The 17,162-nt window shown below is 50.4% G+C and overlaps 2 protein-coding genes across 2 annotated transcripts in view; one reads left to right on the top strand and one right to left on the bottom strand.

Annotated features, from left to right (window-relative positions):
* Dnajc7 (DnaJ heat shock protein family (Hsp40) member C7) overlaps positions 1-8,758 on the top strand; it is a 33,352-nt gene extending 24,594 nt beyond the window's left edge. Inside the window, exons 7-14 of the mRNA XM_057774776.1 lie at positions 383-536; positions 874-1,038; positions 1,721-1,812; positions 6,309-6,382; positions 6,712-6,858; positions 6,985-7,137; positions 7,741-7,803; positions 8,445-8,758. Of these exons, the coding sequence (XP_057630759.1) occupies positions 383-536; positions 874-1,038; positions 1,721-1,812; positions 6,309-6,382; positions 6,712-6,858; positions 6,985-7,137; positions 7,741-7,803; positions 8,445-8,482 (886 nt within the window). The 3' untranslated portion in view covers positions 8,483-8,758. The remainder of the gene's footprint in view (positions 1-382; positions 537-873; positions 1,039-1,720; positions 1,813-6,308; positions 6,383-6,711; positions 6,859-6,984; positions 7,138-7,740; positions 7,804-8,444) is intronic.
* Positions 8,759-9,687: 929 nt separating this feature from the next.
* Positions 9,688-16,096, bottom strand: Cnp (2',3'-cyclic nucleotide 3' phosphodiesterase). Its single transcript, XM_057776938.1, has 4 exons — positions 15,963-16,096; positions 14,192-14,861; positions 12,112-12,251; positions 9,688-11,107 (listed from the first exon to the last, which is right to left on the bottom strand). The coding sequence occupies exons 1-4, from the start codon at positions 15,963-15,965 to the stop codon at positions 10,658-10,660; spliced, it is 1,263 nt and encodes a 420-aa protein (XP_057632921.1). The 5' UTR covers positions 15,966-16,096; the 3' UTR covers positions 9,688-10,657.
* Between the last annotated feature and the right edge of the window lie 1,066 nt (positions 16,097-17,162).

The following is a 17,162-nucleotide window of genomic DNA, read 5'->3' as shown; positions in this document are numbered from 1 at the left end:
TACCAGGGAAGATCTTAACCTGCGTCTGTCTGGAGTGAGAGAATCATGGTGACTCCCTGACTCAGCTTCTTTCTCCCAGCATTCTGTTTTGTTTACTCCACCCACCTAAGGGTTGGCCTATCAAATGGGCCTAGGCAGTTTCTTTATTAATTAACCAATGAAAGCAACAGATTAATACAAGACCCACCTCCATCAGGGGAGAATGAAAAAAAAATTGAAGATAACTGTAGGTAGTTGATTTTAACCTGTTTGGAGGTAGTTCTTGGGAATCTGTTTACCTGTGGGCACTTTGAATATTAGAGTCATGATTGAGGAACAGTGTAAACCACATGGTAGAAATGGTCACGACAAACCATGGCTGAATGTGTCTTTTTTGTTGCAGTGACATTTTACGAATGGATTCTACCAATGCTGATGCTCTGTACGTCCGGGGTCTTTGCCTTTATTATGAAGATTGTATTGAAAAAGCAGTTCAGTTTTTTGTGCAGGCTCTCAGGATGGCTCCTGACCACGAGAAAGCTTGTATTGCTTGTAGAGTAAGTTCTCAACACGGTGACCTAAGAATCAGAATGGGAATAAAGCCTCCTTTCATAGCTTAAGTTACAAGTGAGACTAGGGCCGTTGCTCAGTGATAGGTGACTGTTTATCGTGCCTGGGGCTAAGTGGGAAAAGAGGAGAACAAAGATGCTCGCTAGACTGGAAGAATTGAGAATCTGAAGGACTGTGACAGCTCCACCTGTCAGTGTGTCAGAAGCGTCCCTGAGTAGTCTAGGTAGTGGGAGACTGTCCTACCTGACTGTTGGGATTGAAGAAATTGAAAAGTGAAGCTACCTTCACTGTTGAGTGAACTGACCACCCCTTGCTTTTCTCTAGAATGCCAAAGCCCTTAAAGCCAAGAAAGAAGATGGGAATAAAGCATTTAAGGAAGGAAATTACAAGCTAGCATATGAACTGTACACAGAAGCCTTGGGGATAGACCCCAACAACATAAAAACAAATGCTAAACTCTACTGTAATCGGGGTACGGTTAATTCCAAGGTAAGCATTTGGTCTGGGATGTCAGAGGTCTTTGGAGATCTGCTCAGCAAGAGTAAGCCCGATAAAAGAGAGAAGGGTGTCCTGTCTTGTGAAGAACTACCTTCTGAGAAGCAAACTTACCTTTCTTTGTGGCGTTGAGAACTTGAGGGGCAGCTTGGCAGGCTGTCCCTCCTGACATTCCTCGGTTGTCTTCTCTCTTGTGGGAGTAGCTAGCGAGTCTGTGCCGTTTGACCATGGGATTGTTTAATCTTCAGGAGTGAGAGAGAGGAAATTGGCAGTCTTAATCGGGCTTTTAAAACTTCCCACATAATGGGTGGTTACCATGTACAGCTGAGAATGACCATAGTTACCCAGTGACCCTGTGCACATAAGAAAGATTAGGTTTCTGCTCCTATAGAGTTGTAGTGGTTAAAAATTGCAGTCTTTCTGGTCCCTGTTGTTGGCCTGTAGGAGAGTCGGGGGTGGAACCCACCCTTGCGTTTGCTGTGTTGGTATCTGTGCCTTTTATCACATAATAGAGAAACCAGTTTGAAATTTGGTGTCCTTAGTACTCTGACTTTCCCAGTGACCAAAAACAAGAACATAGTAAGGCAGGGATCTGGTCATGCTCATGGTTTCTGGATCCGTCTGTCTGTCTGTCCGTGACGACGTTAAGTGTGATTGCTCTCTTTCTGTCCTGAAGCTTAGGAAGCTAGATGACGCCATAGAGGACTGCACGAATGCGGTGAAACTCGATGACACCTACATAAAGGCCTACTTGAGAAGAGCTCAGTGGTGAGTGCCTCTGGAGGGCGGGGGCAGGGCTGCTGTACTGGATTAGGGGAAGTGCATTGTGGTGACAAAACAGACCCAGGGATGTTGTGAGGTCATTTGGTCCTTCCCCCTACCTCTAGGTGGGATTGTTCCAGCCCTAGACTATCTTTATAGACCTCCAGCCGAGGAGATTGCACACGCTCCCTCAGTCTCCCATGCCTGTGTCTAACGCCCCTCACGGTCAGTAAGTTTCCTCTGATGCCTGACCCAAACTCCTTTTGTTAACATGTGAATCCATTTCCTTTGGATATTTTATTTTGTGTTGTTCACTTCCGCTCTAACTTGGCACAGTGCTTGACACCCCAGTGCTCGACACGCCAGTGCTCACCTAGTGAGTGTTTTGTTGATGGGTGGACGAGGAGAGAAGGACGTATTTTCAGAGACTGTTGAGCTGTGCCTGTCTGCCATACGTAGGGAAGGTTCAGTGGAAAATGATTTCACTTGGCTCAGTGGTGCAGCTGAATAAAAGACACTTTTGATAGACTCGGGATAAATAGTCCGTACCACGTGTTGCCAGCACAGTGGACTCTGAGACAAGGATCATGCTAGGTGCTCACCAGCCTTTTTGTTCATTGTACTCTTGAATCCATCCCTCAAGAATTTTATTCAGACAGAGTAGTACCAAGGGCTAGAATGAATCTCTCAAAAATATTTCTTCTGGCCTCAGTGTGGCATGTACCTATAACTCTAGGACTTGTGAGGTTGCGGCAGGAGAGTCACTATTAGCTCAAGGCCAATTTGGACTACGTAATTGATTCCAAATCAGGCTGGGCTACAGAGTAAGACTGTCTCAAAAAAATAGCACAGGGGTGGGAAGATGCCAGCCCATGGGGGCCTGAGAGCAGATCTCCAGAATCCACATAAATACAGATAGATGTCTGTAATTCCAGCACTCCTACAATGAGATGGAGGAGAGTACAGGAGAATCCCCAGCAGCTCGTAGGCCAGCTAGCCTGGCGTATTATAGAGTGGTAAACAAGAGACCCTGTCTCCATGTGGAAGGTGAGGCCGGCACTCAGTTGTCCTCTCCCTCCATATGTGTTTCTTGTGAGTGTGAGCCTATAGTCAGCTACACAGACATGCACGCACCACAGCTGTGGCTTTAACACCTGGCATAGTGGACCAAAAAAAGTCATTTCATTTCCTACTACTCTCTAGGCAAGAATTTTGTTGTTGATTTAGGGTTTTGGGTTTTTTTTTTCCTTTAAGATTGGCTAGGCTGGCCTCAGACTTACTGTGTATATAACAAGGATGATTTTAAACTTCTCATCCTCTTGTCCCCACTTCTCCCGAGTGCTGGGAGTGTAGACCTGGGCATCAACACATTTTTTATGTAGTTTCTACATGCTTGGAAAGCACTACACAGGCTGAGCCACATCCCCTTCTCAGCCTGGGGCAGCGGTGCTGGTTTTAAAGATCTAAAGGAAAATGAAGCTCTTGGGTATCATCAGTCCTTCTTTGCCCAAACTACTGCTACTGTTTGAGCCAGAAACTCCCTCATCAGCAGTGCAAAAAAAACCTCAGATTCTCACCACGGAGACAGAAGAACTGCTAGAATAGTGATTCTGGGAAACTAGCTCTTATTTGTTCCACCTTTACACCCCACGTCAGACAGAAGTGGAAGCTTGGGTTGGAGGTATAGCTTAGTTGTATAGAACCTGCCTAGCATGTGTAAGGCCCTGGGTTTAATGTCTCCCTGCTACTCATCCCACAAAAGAGAGTGGAAGTTGGTAGGGTATTTGCCTACCATGCAAGAGTCCTGGATTCAGTCCCTGGCACTGTATAAACTGGGTTTGGTGTCACATGCCTATATCCCAACACTCAGGAGGATCAAAAGTTCGAGGCTGGGATAGAGAATGGTACATTGGGTGAAGGAGTCTGCCACCAAGCTGGACAGCCTATGAGCTCCACCCACAAGACCCACATAGTGGGAGCAGATAACTGACCTACACACACCATCCATATTCAAGAGTGCACACAGTAAATATATTTTTTCTCGAGACAGGGTTTCTCTGTAGCTTTTGGTGCCTGTCTTGGAACTAGCTCTTGCAGACTGGGCTGACCTCGAACTCACAGAGATCTGCCTGCCTCTGCCTCCTGAGTGTTGGGATTAAAGGCGTAGTGCATTCTTAATCAGCTAGGAAACAATAGGAAATGATTATGTGTGCTTAAAGTCAGCATAAATCAAAAATTGCTTTATCTGACAAGTCATTGTTTTGTCTTAGGGATAGAACCGCCCTTGAGTGGCTTTGCCTCTGAAACTTCACCAGGTTGGGGAACAGTGGACACTTTGGCATAGTTGACTGAGTGTAGTAGCAGTTCCCTGAAGCAGGTGGGCTGCTGAAGCCCACCAGCAGTTAGCTCTGGCCTTACTGGAGCCCTGGCCTCTGTACGATTGGGCTCAGCCTTAAAGTTAGGCGGATGTTTGCCACCTCTCTTGCCACAGGCTAGAATGAGTTCTCTTTCCCTTAAAGCCTTATTATCTTTTTTTTTTTTTTAAAGACTTGGAAAGGTATTTTTGACTTTTAAAAAGTGAAAAATTAGGGGGCTGGAGAGATGGCTCAGCGGTTAAGAGCACTGACTGCTCTTCTCAAGGACCCGGGTTCAATTCCCAGCACCCACATGGCAGCTCACAACTGTCTGAAAATTCAGTTCCAGGGAATCTGAGACCTTCAAACCAATGCACATAAAATAAAGTTAAATAAACCATAAAATTAAAAAAAAAAAGTGAAAAATTATACAGATCCTGATGGGCAACTCAGCACCTGTAATCCCAGTGCCAAGGCTAGGACTGGAGGATAGCCAGTGCAGGAGCAGCTGGGACTACTTAGTAAGTTCCGGTCCAGCCCAGGCTACAGAAAGTAACAAGAGTGCAGGTCAGTGTCGTGGTGCCTGTTCACTGCATCATGCACAGGCCTATGTTCGTGTTGGGGTACTCACGCCTCAGATTTGGTGGTTTTTTTGTTTTTCGAGACTTTGAGGGTTTATCTTTGTAGCCCTGGCTGGCCTGGATCTCAGAGATCCGTCTGCCTCTGCCTCCTGAGTGCTGGGATTAAAGCCGTGTGCCACCACCACCCAGCAATGAATTAAATTATTTTACTTCAGATTATCTGACACTTTGCCCTGTTAATTGTTTCTCTATGTTCCTGGTACCCTGTGTCTGTAGGGCATTGTGTTTTGTGTGTTTTTAAGTCACAGATGAGTGTGTTTCCAGAAATTCAGAGATGCCTTAGATATCAAACTCTTTTTGACCAGCTACATTGGTATCACTCTCGCTGCCCTGGCCTTCAGAGCTGGTGTATAAAGATGGCCTGGCATGATGGCATATCAGCTGATTCTTGGGTGTGTAGCGGCTGGCCGCACTGTATGAGAGTGTCCTGTTCTTAGCGGATGTTATGTCTCTTAGACAGAGAGGACAAACCTGGTGACATCAGGTTATAAGAATTTAGGGGCCGGGCGGTGGTGGCGCACGCCTTTAATCCCAGCACTCGGGAGGCAGAGGCAGGCGGATCTCTGTGAGTTCGAGACCAGCCTGGTCTACAAGAGCTAGTACCAGGACAGGCTCCAAAACCACAGAGAAACCCTGTCTCGAAAAAGCAAAAAAAAAAAAAAAAATTTAGGGGACTGGAGATGGCTTCGTGGTTAAGAGCATTGACTCCTCTTCCAGAGGACCGGGGTTCAGTTCCCACGTGGCAGCTCACAGCTGTCTGTAACTCCATGATCTGACTCCCTCACACAGACAGAACACCAATGCAAATATATATATATATATTATTATTTATTTTTTTTTAAAGAAAAGAATACCACTTAGTTCTGTGGGAAACAACACTTTCAAAGCCCTGATACTCTGTTTTTCCCTTCAGTCCTCCCGTTTTGGCCCAGGGACCCTTCTTTGCTTTTGTGCTACTGAAATTGAAGCAAGACTGTGTTGAGAGGCTCTCCTGTCTCACCTCTACCTCTGAGATTGGTTGCTCTTAGTGGAAGCATTCACCAGCAGCTTCCACCCTGACCTCGGACCTCCTAGTGGCTCAACTAACCCCACCTGTACCCTGGGTTGGAGTTGGCCCTGCATGTTTGTGGCACTGAAGACCTCAAAGCTCTCTGACAGCGATTTTCCTCATGTGTTTCAGTCCAGGGTAGTCAAGCGGGTGCCTTTCCATGCTCTTTCCTGAGGTGGCCCAGCTATGGGGCACAGCTGCGTCACCAAGAGCTCTCTCCCCTAGCCACTGCCCACTTCTAGTAGAGGATTGCTGGTCGGGTACATATGCCATGAGGCTTCTTCGCCTTGAGGAACTGAAAGTTGACTCATGTTTTTTTGTAGATAAGGGACTCTACTGTTTGAGATATCCTACCGAAAGAATGTATCTCTTGCATGAGCCATGCCTTCTCCCTAGAAGGTCCCACAGGCCATTGATTTTTGTGTCTGAGTGCTGTATTACCCTGTACTTCCTTCTCAGTTACATGGACACAGAGCAATTTGAAGAAGCTGTGCGGGACTATGAAAAAGTGTATCAGACGGAGAAAACAAAAGGTATGAGAACAAAGGGCATCGGACCCAGGGATCCATGGTCTTCTAGGTCCTAAATTTAAATGTGGGAATGTTTAATGTAGCACTTGGGGGTGGATCTGGAGCCGATTTGATCACTAGCCTGGAAGCAGTCAAGAGTTCCTGAGTGGGGGCTTAGGCACCTGTATTCTGGTTCTAGCTCCTCCCTGTCATTTTCACTTCCTGTCTTCAGTAGAAAGCACCAAAAAAGTTCCTGTTGTGGTTACCAAGGCTTCTAGCCTCTGGGCAGCTGGGCTGGGACCCCGCAAGGGAAGCAGCTGGATCTGTGTGTTGATGCCACCTGTCTCCCTCAGAACACAAACAGCTCCTAAAGAATGCGCAGCTGGAGCTGAAGAAGAGCAAGAGGAAAGATTACTACAAGATCCTGGGGGTCGACAAGAATGCCTCTGAGGACGAGATCAAGAAAGCTTACCGGAAACGGGCCTTGATGCACCATCCAGGTGAGCTCTGCAGAGGGCTGCAGCAGGAGGAACCCTAAACTACAGATTGTGGGTGGTGCCACATTTCAAACTTGGACATAAACAGACTTTGTTTTCCTGTGACCCTGATTTCACGGAATCCTCTAGATCGGCACAGTGGGGCCAGTGCTGAAGTTCAGAAGGAGGAGGAAAAGAAATTCAAGGAAGTGGGAGAGGCCTTTACCATCCTCTCTGACCCCAAGAAAAAGACTCGTTATGACAGTGGACAGGACCTGGATGAGGAGGGCATGAATATGGGCGGTGAGTTGGTTTGGACACCCGGTATGAAGAAAGGTCCCTGTAACATTTTCTAAAGCACCAGAAGAGGCCCTGTTGTTACCAAGGCTCCTGCCCTCTCGGCAGCTGGGCTGGAACACTCCAGAGGGGAAGTCTAAGTGGTCAGCCGGTGATGTAAGACAACAGGCTGTCAAAAAAAGATGAGCTAGGGCAGGAGCCATCAGAACTGCTGTGGCCCGGAAAAAAGAGTACATGATAGTTCCAGGGGTCAGGATCTTTAGGTCTGCTGCGATAATTCCGGTGTCACTCAAGTGGCAAAGGTGAGCCTTCTCGGGAAAAGCCCCAGCCTTATAGGAAAGCAACGTACTGCAAATGCCTTTTCTAAGCAAGGAGACAGTAGGCAGACCAGGCTGAGGCAGAGGACGCTTTCCTTCTGGACTGCACTTGGAGGGTCACATGCCGGGACTAGGGTCAGCAGCAGGTTCTGCCCCGGGTGGGGCTAGGGAGTTTGCTAACGTCTAGGCTGGAATGGTGGAAAAGGGAAGTGATACTCAGAATTCTACTGCGTGTGGTTCCTCAGACCCTTCTGATTTTCCCCTTTTTTGTCCCTTCCATGCTTCTCACCAGATTTTGATGCAAACAACATTTTCAAGGCATTCTTTGGTGGTCCTGGGGGCTTCAGCTTTGAAGGTGGGTATGCTTACCGCACTTGAGAGCTCCCAGGTGATGTGCAACTCTGACCCCTCACTCAGGCAGCTCCTGGGAAGTTTGTCTGAGTGGAGACAACCGGATCCTTGTTCAGTAAGACATGTATGCACTCTAGGGTGGTAGAGGAGGCTCCTAGGCTTATCTTGCCTGGAACCGTTCCCAGTGCACCTGGCAGGGTCAGAGAAGCACCACCAAGCCTCTTAGTATGGAGCCGTCTCCACAAAAGCAAAGGTGTTCAAGGGGGCTGGAGAGATGGCTCAGTGGTTAAGAGCATTGCCTGCTCTTCCAAAGGTCCTGAGTTCAATTCCCGGCAACCACATGGTGGCTCACAACCATCTGTAATGAGGTCTGATGCCCTCTTCTGGCCTGTAGACATACATGCAGACAGAATATTGTATACATAATAAATAAATATTTAAAAAAAAAAAAAAGCAAAGGTGTTCAAATGACCCCAGTCAGTGTAGGGTTGCCTTGTGTACTGGCCCTTGCACTCACAGCTCAGACTATTTGGTACCCTTGGAGTCTGTGTTTGGATTAAGCTGCCCTTGAAGACTTCTGTAATAACCATAGTTTCCCTAAGAAAATCTACAGAGCAACTAACAAGCCTTTCTTTTCCCTTCCAGCATCTGGCCCGGGGAATTTCTTCTTTCAGTTTGGCTAATGAAGGGCAACTACTCAGAACCCAGAAAATGCAGACTCGCTCAGTTTAACCATGAATGTGGACGGTTCACCTCCTCCATCATGTCCCCATGTACTTAGAGCAGTTTCGTTTTCTCAGTTGGGTGCCCTGTGTCTGTATGAGTGGGGTGAAGGAAAGGGAGCCAGCACTGAGGACTGGGGAGGGGAGGGAAGCCAGGGGTAGACAGGGAAGCTGCTTGTGAATTTTTGTTGTATTGTTTAACTTTATTAAAAAAGAAAATAAAATGTTTTGACCATTTTTTTGGTCCTTAGCTTTGGTAGCTGCTCTATTCCTGAAGTTCATCCAGGAGCCTGATGTCCTTGTGCACTTTGTGTGTGTGTGTATGTGCGCGCGCGTGCTTTGCTTCTGTTGTTTTGTTTTTTAGATGGTCTCACTACATAGGCGGTCCTGGAACTCAGGGCAGTCCTCCTGCCTCAGCCCTTTCCAGTGCTGAGATTCCAGTTTGAGCCACCACGCTGTAATGCTCCCATAGTGCTTACTGTCACTGTAGGCTTGAGGGACATGGACATGAAAGCAAATTCTGCTCCAGAGCGCAGGCCCCTTTTGCTGGCTCTAAAGGCTCGTGCTGTTGGAAACTGCACTCTGCGAATGCGCGACTGGTCTCATTTCCTGCTTACCTGTGGCCTTGTCACACCACTCAGTCAGGTCACTGCTCAGGGCGAACACTTAAGGCTGTGAAGCTAGACAGCAAGGGAGTGAGAGAGGCCTTGAACCAGAGTGTCAGATCCGTTAGGCCAGGGGCCCTGTGAGCTTGAAGGAGCTGTTGTAGGTCTTGTGTTTGAAGAACGCTAACTCGATGGCCTTCCCCAGAGACCCCGCAAAGCCCACAACTGAAAATTGAGTCTTGCTGAGAGGTCTTTGATTAGGCCGAGAACACCTGCATGGTCGCCTTAGCTGTCAGATAAAGGCTTTGTGCTCCAAGTTCCTGGCTCCCAGCCAGCCCCACCTTCTGTGTGAGTCTGAAGCCAGCCTCTCCACTCTGCTTCATGAAAGCCAACACTGTTCGGCTGCCCGGCCTCATCACAGCTGTGCCCGACCAGCAGAAGGGAGACAGGACCGATGGCCCCAAGCTGTGGGACAAAGCTAGTCTTAATGTCCCCAGCCCTGGCCCCAGGGAAGCCTAAGATGGACACAGAAGGCTAAGAGTGACTGCACACAGCTGGGATTAACATGATTTATTTCAGAATCAGTCAGAGGTTGCTGAGGTGGGCAAAACCAGGGTAGGAAAATAAACCCCAAATACCTGGGTGACAACCCAATTAGCAAGGTCCTGTTACTGAGCAAAGGCAGCGTGAGGAACCATAACACATGATCTTGTTCAGCTTCCCCAGGGTAGGAGATGGGGCATACTCTAGCCAGCTCAGGGTCCCCCCATTGGTTCCTGGTACCCACCACCCTCCTATAGAGGAGGCCCAGAGGCACCACGACCATGGAGGCAGGTTGGGCTACGCAGAAGGCAAAGCTGGAGCTTCTCGGGCCGTGTCTGTCTGACCTCAGCTTCCGTCCACACACAGAGACATGCTACTGTGCGGGGTGGATGACCAGTGGGAAGCCAGAGGTCCACTTCCTCCCCCTAGTGATCACACTCTTCACCTAATCAGTGTGAAGGAAGTGACAGGGACTTGGCAGTGGCCAGAGGTGGGAGGTGAACCCCTTTACATGCCAGAGAGTAGCCCAAGCCTTCCTAGGCACTCTGGTGATTTAAAAATAAGAGTGGCGCCAACGATCCGACCCCGCTCCAAGCTACCACCGTTTTCCTGTGGAAGTAGCAGTGTCCTTGGCATGATGTGTACAGCTCTGAGGTGTGCCCAGCTCTGGGTAGGCATCAGGCAGGGGCCAAGGGAGAGTTAACCAGCTCCTGGATGTGGGGCGGACGTGGTTCCAGACCCAATAGCCCAGCCTTTTATTATCACCACTGGCCCAGGTTTCTGAATGATGTCTTCCTCTACCCACATGCCTGTGTAGAGAGCTTGAGTGTTAAGGGGAAGTGGGTGGACAGGAAGGGACTGGCAGTTACTTTACAGATTCTTAAAATGTTACAGGTAGGTTAGCTTTGAGTAAAAAATAAAAGTCAAGTGGAAGGCATGTTGCCCTGTCCACCCCTCTCCCTTCTAAAGAGCAAAAGGGTGTGGTCTCTCAGATGATGGTGCAAATCTGCATGGCACCCCCCTTCCGGCTGCCATGTGTGGGCACAGGTTTGCCCTTCCCATAGTACCCTGTGAAGATGGTCTTGACCTCCATCTTCTTAGCCAAGGTCAGCATCCAGCGGCCTTTGCCCAAGGAATAGAGCTTGCCTCTGGGGAGCTCACCCACCTCCTCACCTCGGCTGCCCCCCTTCTCCTGCTGCAAAATCTCTAAGAGGTCAAGGCCTGTCTGCACGGGCTGTACATCCGCCGCACAGCCGAGGGTGATGTGAGCTCGGCTCCCTGCCGGCAGGCTTTCCGAGGAAGATGGCTTATCCACGTCACTCGGCCACAACAGCAGCTGCTGCTCATTCAACACCACCTGGGCCCCAACTGTCTTGGGTGTCACAAAGAGGGCTGAGATGGACAGTTTGAAGGCCTTGCTGTAAGATCTCTTCACCACCTGGGGAAGGGAGGCGGCAAGTTAGAGGGACAGCTGGCAAGGGTCGGCCACCTCCAGAGGAGTGCAGCTGTGCAGGGGTCATTTTTAAAAAAGAGGCAGATCAAATAGCCATGCAACACCAGCCACTCAAGGCTGGGAAAAGACTCAGACACCAGACGCAAATCCCTATCTCATAGGCCCAAGGTTGTTACTGCTCTTAGCCTCTCTGCCGTGGTTCTTCACTTGTGAGAGAGAGTAAACTCAAGCCTGCCTCTGGAAACAGCCTAGATCAGCTACTACCGTTACTTCACAACTCAATCCACTCAGTACAGTGGTTGACATCTGCTTAGACCTCTGGCCATACCTGATGGTGTGTGTCACGGGCTTGCTTAGCCTTGCTAACTGGACAACAGAAAGGAGCAAGGGCCTCTCCAGCCATCTCACTGGACGAGGCTTTGAGAGCACAGGTGAACGAAGTTACCAACACCTGGCTCCCAGGGAGCTGCCACTTCAGTGAGGACTGGCCAGTGATGGAGCCCTAGGTGGTTGCTGGGAAGGCAACGGTAAAGGAAGTTAGGCAACGTGCCTGGAGTTAAGGATGGCTGCGTCTGGCCGTGGGCTATCAGTTCAGGAACGGGTGTCTCTATCCTGAGTCACTCCTTCCCTCTGGAGCAAGGCCAGACCTCCAAGGTAGACCAGAGCCCCAGGGCAGCAGGCTCTCTGGCACACAGGACTCAGCATTTGGGTCTCTGGGACTTAACATGGGTTCAAGAGGCCAGAGGAGGAACCTGTTGCTGCCTGGCTTTCTCCATAAACATACTTGAGGGAAAAGGCCCTTAGAGCAGGTTCTGGGGACAGATGGACTACAAAGTTCCTAAGAGGGTAGCAGAAGAACACAGACTCAGCCAGACAGGAGACCACACTTCTCCACCACTGTGTGATGTCTGCCCGAGGCCACAGCTCCAGAAGAGACTTTAGCCCACTCGCCCTCCCCTCCCCCACCAGGTTCTCTGGGGAGAACTCACATCCTGCTGGGCATATTCTTCTGCCCCAGTGGCCTTCCCGTAGTCACAGAATTTGGTTGTACAGTGCAGCACGCCTGGGGGTCTCTTCCCAAAGTAGCTGACCAGATCAAGCTTCTCCTTGGGTTCATCCCCAGAAATAACTGCAGAAGAGAAGATCCAGTCATTGGCAGCGAGCTGGGCCTACCAACACCTACCACAGAAACTGCAGGCCCGGAGGGGGGAAACAGCCCACGCTAAGATGTTCCCAGGCAGTCTGCTGAGCTTCACGCATGCATTTGCTAGCTGGAGCTGCAGCTCAGTTAGCAGAGTGTGAGGTCTAGCACGCATGAGTCTCTAGCATTGGGAAAGCAGATGCAGGAGTTCTGGGGGAGGGGGTGGGTTGGGGTGCTTGCCTAGCACGCATAGGGTCCTGGGTTCAGTGCTAGGCAGGGAACAGTTTAAACTCCAGCCATGCTGGTTTTACAGCGTCCAGATCTCTACATCTCTGAGTTCTAGGATACATATAATAGGGCCAGGCAATTCTAGCCAAACGCCAGCATCATACCTGGGAAGGGAAAGCAGGGTGAGAAGGTGGGACAATCTTGCTTCTTTCTAGCCATGTGGGACAGACACATGGTTAACTCTTGCCTGTCTACTGCAACAGTTCCGGTTGCCATACCCCTAAACTCCTCCGGGCCTGAGATGACACCAACCATTTCACCCAGGGGTCACCAATTACTCTCCAGTGCCCTGTGGCCATGCTTAGGGGAGGAGAGCATACCAAGGGCCTGGTACCGAAAGGGTTCTGGGTACAGTGGAACAAGATGGCTGGGGACTAGAATGTCAAAGCTGATCTAGACTCCAAGCTTTCTGGTTGTATTCAGTCTCCAGCTTTTCCCTATTTGTTCCCAAAGACTAACCCTTCCAGGGAGTTTCTACTCTGAGCATGCCCTGTTATTGTCTCTGATGCCTTCTGCCCCGAGCAGAAAAGAATTCTGGTGTTTGTGGTCAAAGCCAACATCAAGCAGTAATCATGTCCAACTGAGCCCCACCAGCTCTGGCCAGAAGCCCGGGTTCTTGGGGTTGCCCCCCACTCTTTACACAGGATGTGGGCTGGCTCCCAAGCAGCATCTCGTAGAGTGAGGCTTAGGAGCTCAGAGACAAGTTTTCTGAGAACTCACACGGGCACAACAGACCTGTTTGCAACCTGTTTGCCTTTGAGCAATCTAACGACAAAACGGGGTTATTTCAAGTTTGCAGACAAGTTAAAATTGAGAGACTAAAAACGAGTTAAAGGAGACCGACCAGGCATGGTAAAGGGAAGGGAAGGCGGGGGCAGGAGGATTACTGCAAATCAGAGGCCAGCCATGGAAAGCTGCATAGTGAGACTGTCTCAAAAAACAAAAAACATAGATTAAAGGCATAGAAGAACTAGGGAGTGACAGCCTGTGGGGAATTAGGGCCCTTGAGCCTTCCCTACCCCAAAGCTCCCATCCTCTGGAGCCAACAGCCCTTGCCAGGAGAGAACCCTGCTGGATCATACTCAAGTACCCGTGACAACTCTCATATCCTTTCTGGGCATGGCTCTTATGTGGAGAGAATATTCTGGAAGGCGTGAAGCTATGGGAATGCCATGGCAGTACCATGGGGAGCCGAAAGTCTGCAAACCATCCCCAGGGAAGTCAAAACAGGCTTTATTTGACTACTTTTTGTAATTGAGACATCTCCTGTTTTGCTTGGAAACATGTTTTCTGCCGCTAAAAAATGAGTTTGACAGCCTTGGGCTAGGGTCTCCCTCTGAGGTTGTAGCATATGGTGACTTTTCTTTCCTATGCTGAGAGTTACTTAGTTTTCCTACCTCCAAGACCTGCATCCAGGCTGGGAGAATGATGCTGGAGAGAAGAGGGAGGTGGCAAGAAAGGCGCAGTGGACGTGTCCTCTCCACTGTGCCATCTGCTCCCACCACTGATGCCTTGCTCTGGCTATTCCTGGAAGCCACAGCCTGTAGCCTCCACCCCCCCCCCAACCCCATCCTTGGAGCTCTCTACCACAGGCAAACAGAAGGCTTTAGCTGCCCCACTCCCTCCCCACAAACACCTACAGTGTCGAAGCTCCTTCTTGAAAGCCTTGTGATTCCCCAGCTCCTCCAGAAAGCCCTGGCCAGCTTTACGGAGGGTCTCAGAACTCTTTTTGGTCAGGAACCAGCCAAAGTAGAGCGGCAGGAAGTCCTTCTCCAACCCAGGCTTCAGTTTCTTCAGCTCTTCAGCAGACAGCTGCCACTGGTTCTTCTCCTTGAGCTGGGCACAGTCCAGCCGCCATGCTGTCTTGGGTTCCACCAACACCACCTGGTACTGGTACTGATCGGCCATTTCAAAGAGCTGATCCAGCCGCTCCCGCTCGTGGTTGGTGTCATCGAGCACAAGAACCCTGACATCCCGGCGGCAGTAGGCAGCCAGGTCCTCGTCCAGCCGCTTGTATTCCTCGGAGAATTCTGCTCGGGAACCAGGGTTGATCTTGTAAGCATCAGCAGATACCATCTTGGTCCCATTGTGGTACTTATCCACGATGTGCCGAGCCAGCGTAGACTTGCCGCTGCCTGGCAGGCCACGCAGGATAAAGAGTGTCTTGCACTCATGAAGTGTGGCCACCGTGTCCTCGTCCTGGAGGAAGGGGAACTGCAGCTCTGGCTTGTCCTTGGCTCCTGAGGATGACATTTTTCGGAAGAAGATCTTGGGCAGGAACGTGTGGCTCTTTCGGGAAAAGCTTGTGTTCTGTGTGCAGACGGTAGAGGAGATGTCAGCCCACAAGCACCAAATCCTAGTCTTTGGTCTAGTTCTCCCAACCGGGGACCAGCTGCCAGCTCAGGAATCCCCAGTCCTAACTTAAAGCACCCTTGGGTGGTGAGTGCTTTCCCCAGCAGGGCCTTCAGTATCTTCAACAGCAGGTAGGAAGATGGAACCTCAGTGACACGAACTGCCTAACCTCTTATTCTCCAGGCTCCAAGGATCGCTTTCTGCTGCCCCTCAGAGAGAACACCTTGGTGGCAGGGCATGCAAGGGAAGCAAATGCCTGTTGCTCACCGTCAGCCCCAACTTCTATATTCTCGGCACCTCTGAAGGATGTCCTATTTGTAGGTCTGAGGCTATGTATGGGCAAAGCCACAGCTGCCCTGGTGCTCTGAGTGTGCAGAGGAGGGTGAGGGCAGAGGAGGGTGACCCAAAGACCGCCTCCCTCCACCCAACAATGGCATCAACAGATAATACTCTCTTGTCTGGGTGTGGGGGGCACAATGGTCCCACAGAGGGCTGGTGGGGGGCAGGGCAGGAGAGCACTGGACAAAGGACCTCATTCACAGCCACCTCCTCTTCTGCCCTCAGCCCCACCACCCCCCACCCTGGTCTGTAGGACGAGGGGGCATAGGGCACCTGTATTAGGGATTTCTGTCCCCTACTTAGTAACAAGTAATGGCAGTTTCAACTGTCACCTACACTGGCTTTTACCTTTGGTGTGCACCCTGAGAATTTAGCTGGTTTATGGCTTCTTTATGGCCTTGGGCGGGGGGCTGTTGGGAACCCACTCCCAACGCGGACTCCGAAGCACCCCTGAGCTCTGGTGCTACCTCCAGCCCAGAGCCACTTGCCAGGGAGCATCGACTTCATCTTCCGGGCTACAGGAATTCCTCCAGCGGCTTTGAGACCCCAAGCGTCCCCGCTCCCCCTGTGCCTTTGAGCTGCTTTGAAAGGCCCAGAGGTTGGACTTCAGCTCCGGAACCTGGGGCCCTCATTTGCAAGTTACTTCTGCCCGTGCATTCCCAAGACTCCCGCTTTCTGTCTCCACCCCGACCCCGGCCCCCACGCTTGTGCAGCGCTCACCATGATGCGTGGGCGCACCGCCGTCACCGCCTTTGCGGGCACTACGTCTCCGGGGCCGCCCGCCTGCGCGAGGGACACGGGCGTCTTGGGGTGTTAGGACCCCACGCAGAGCGCTTTTCATAGCCCGGGGGGCGGGGCGCGCGGATGGGGCGGGGTCAGCCCGTGCCTCTGCGCACGCGCTCCTGGGAAATCGAAACCAGGGTTCTGGGAAGTAGCGGTATGAGCTTTGGTTGAGCGCGAAGGCACACCTGGAATCTCTATACCACAAGAGTCGGTCACCTTTGTTACTTAAAAGTTAAAGATTAACTTTTTATTCCGTCTGAGACAGGGGCTCACTATGTAGCACTTTGTAGACCAGGCTGGCCTTGTACTCACAGAAATCTGCCTGACATTGCCTCTGGGAGTGCTGGGATTAAAGATGTGGGCCACTTCTCCAGGAAAAAGATTAACTTCTTTTTTAGATTTTATTTATGTATTATGTCTACAGGGTTTATGCCTGCATGCCAGAAGAAGACACCAGATCTCATTGTAGATGGTTATGAACCACTATGTGGTTGCTGGAAATTGAACTCAGGACCTCTGGAAGAGCAGCCAATGTTTTTAACCTCTGAGCCATCTCTCCAACCCAAGATTAACTCTTCAAACAGGAAGCAATTGCCTTTCCTGCATCCCCAAGCAGGTTAGTGGGAAATGGGTGAGGTATAGTCACGCATGCGTGAAAGTCAGATCTCTTCAGATTTTATAACAGGCCCCCTAGACCTTAACACAACTGAAGTACCACTCAGGTCATGAACCCAGGCAGCCAGGCAGCACCACCTGCCCAAAGAAAAACAAAGACCTAATCCATCAAAGTCCCTACTTCTGGGAAAGTCCCTAGAAGTCCTAACCTTGCTTTTTGGCATCTGAAGTTCTGCTTCTGACGGAGGTATGCTTAGAAGCCCACCTGAGAAAGGCTTAGGGCTCAGCTGGCCCACTGATGTGGTTTCTGTATACCCCCACAACACCCTCAAGCCTTGGACCCCCCACTTAGTAGGTCCTGGGGAAAGTGAGCCAAAGGCTGAGAAGCAAGCAGAAACCCCTGTGCTCCCAGGGCTTTCCTTCCCTCTCCGTCTTTGCAGTGATCTGGGCTCTCTGGGGCTCACCTGTGTCTCCACCCACCCCTCTCAAATCTTCCACTAGTTTCCTACCGAGGATGAGGGG

The sequence above is a fragment of the Chionomys nivalis genome, chromosome 7 (genome assembly GCF_950005125.1).
Source record: "Chionomys nivalis chromosome 7, mChiNiv1.1, whole genome shotgun sequence".
NCBI classification, from domain to species: Eukaryota; Metazoa; Chordata; class Mammalia; order Rodentia; family Cricetidae; genus Chionomys; species Chionomys nivalis.
The sequence above is the reverse complement of the archived record's forward strand: the minus strand, read 5'-3'. Positions and strand labels throughout refer to the sequence as shown.

Coding starts and splice junctions, on each gene's coding strand:
- Cnp (XM_057776938.1), bottom strand. Junction 12,252..14,191: donor CAAGAAGGAGCTTCGACACT/GTAGGTGTTTGT, acceptor TCTCTTCTGCAG/TTATTTCTGGGGATGAACCC. Junction 11,108..12,111: donor AAGAATATGCCCAGCAGGAT/GTGAGTTCTCCC, acceptor TCCCTTCCCCAG/GTGGTGAAGAGATCTTACAG.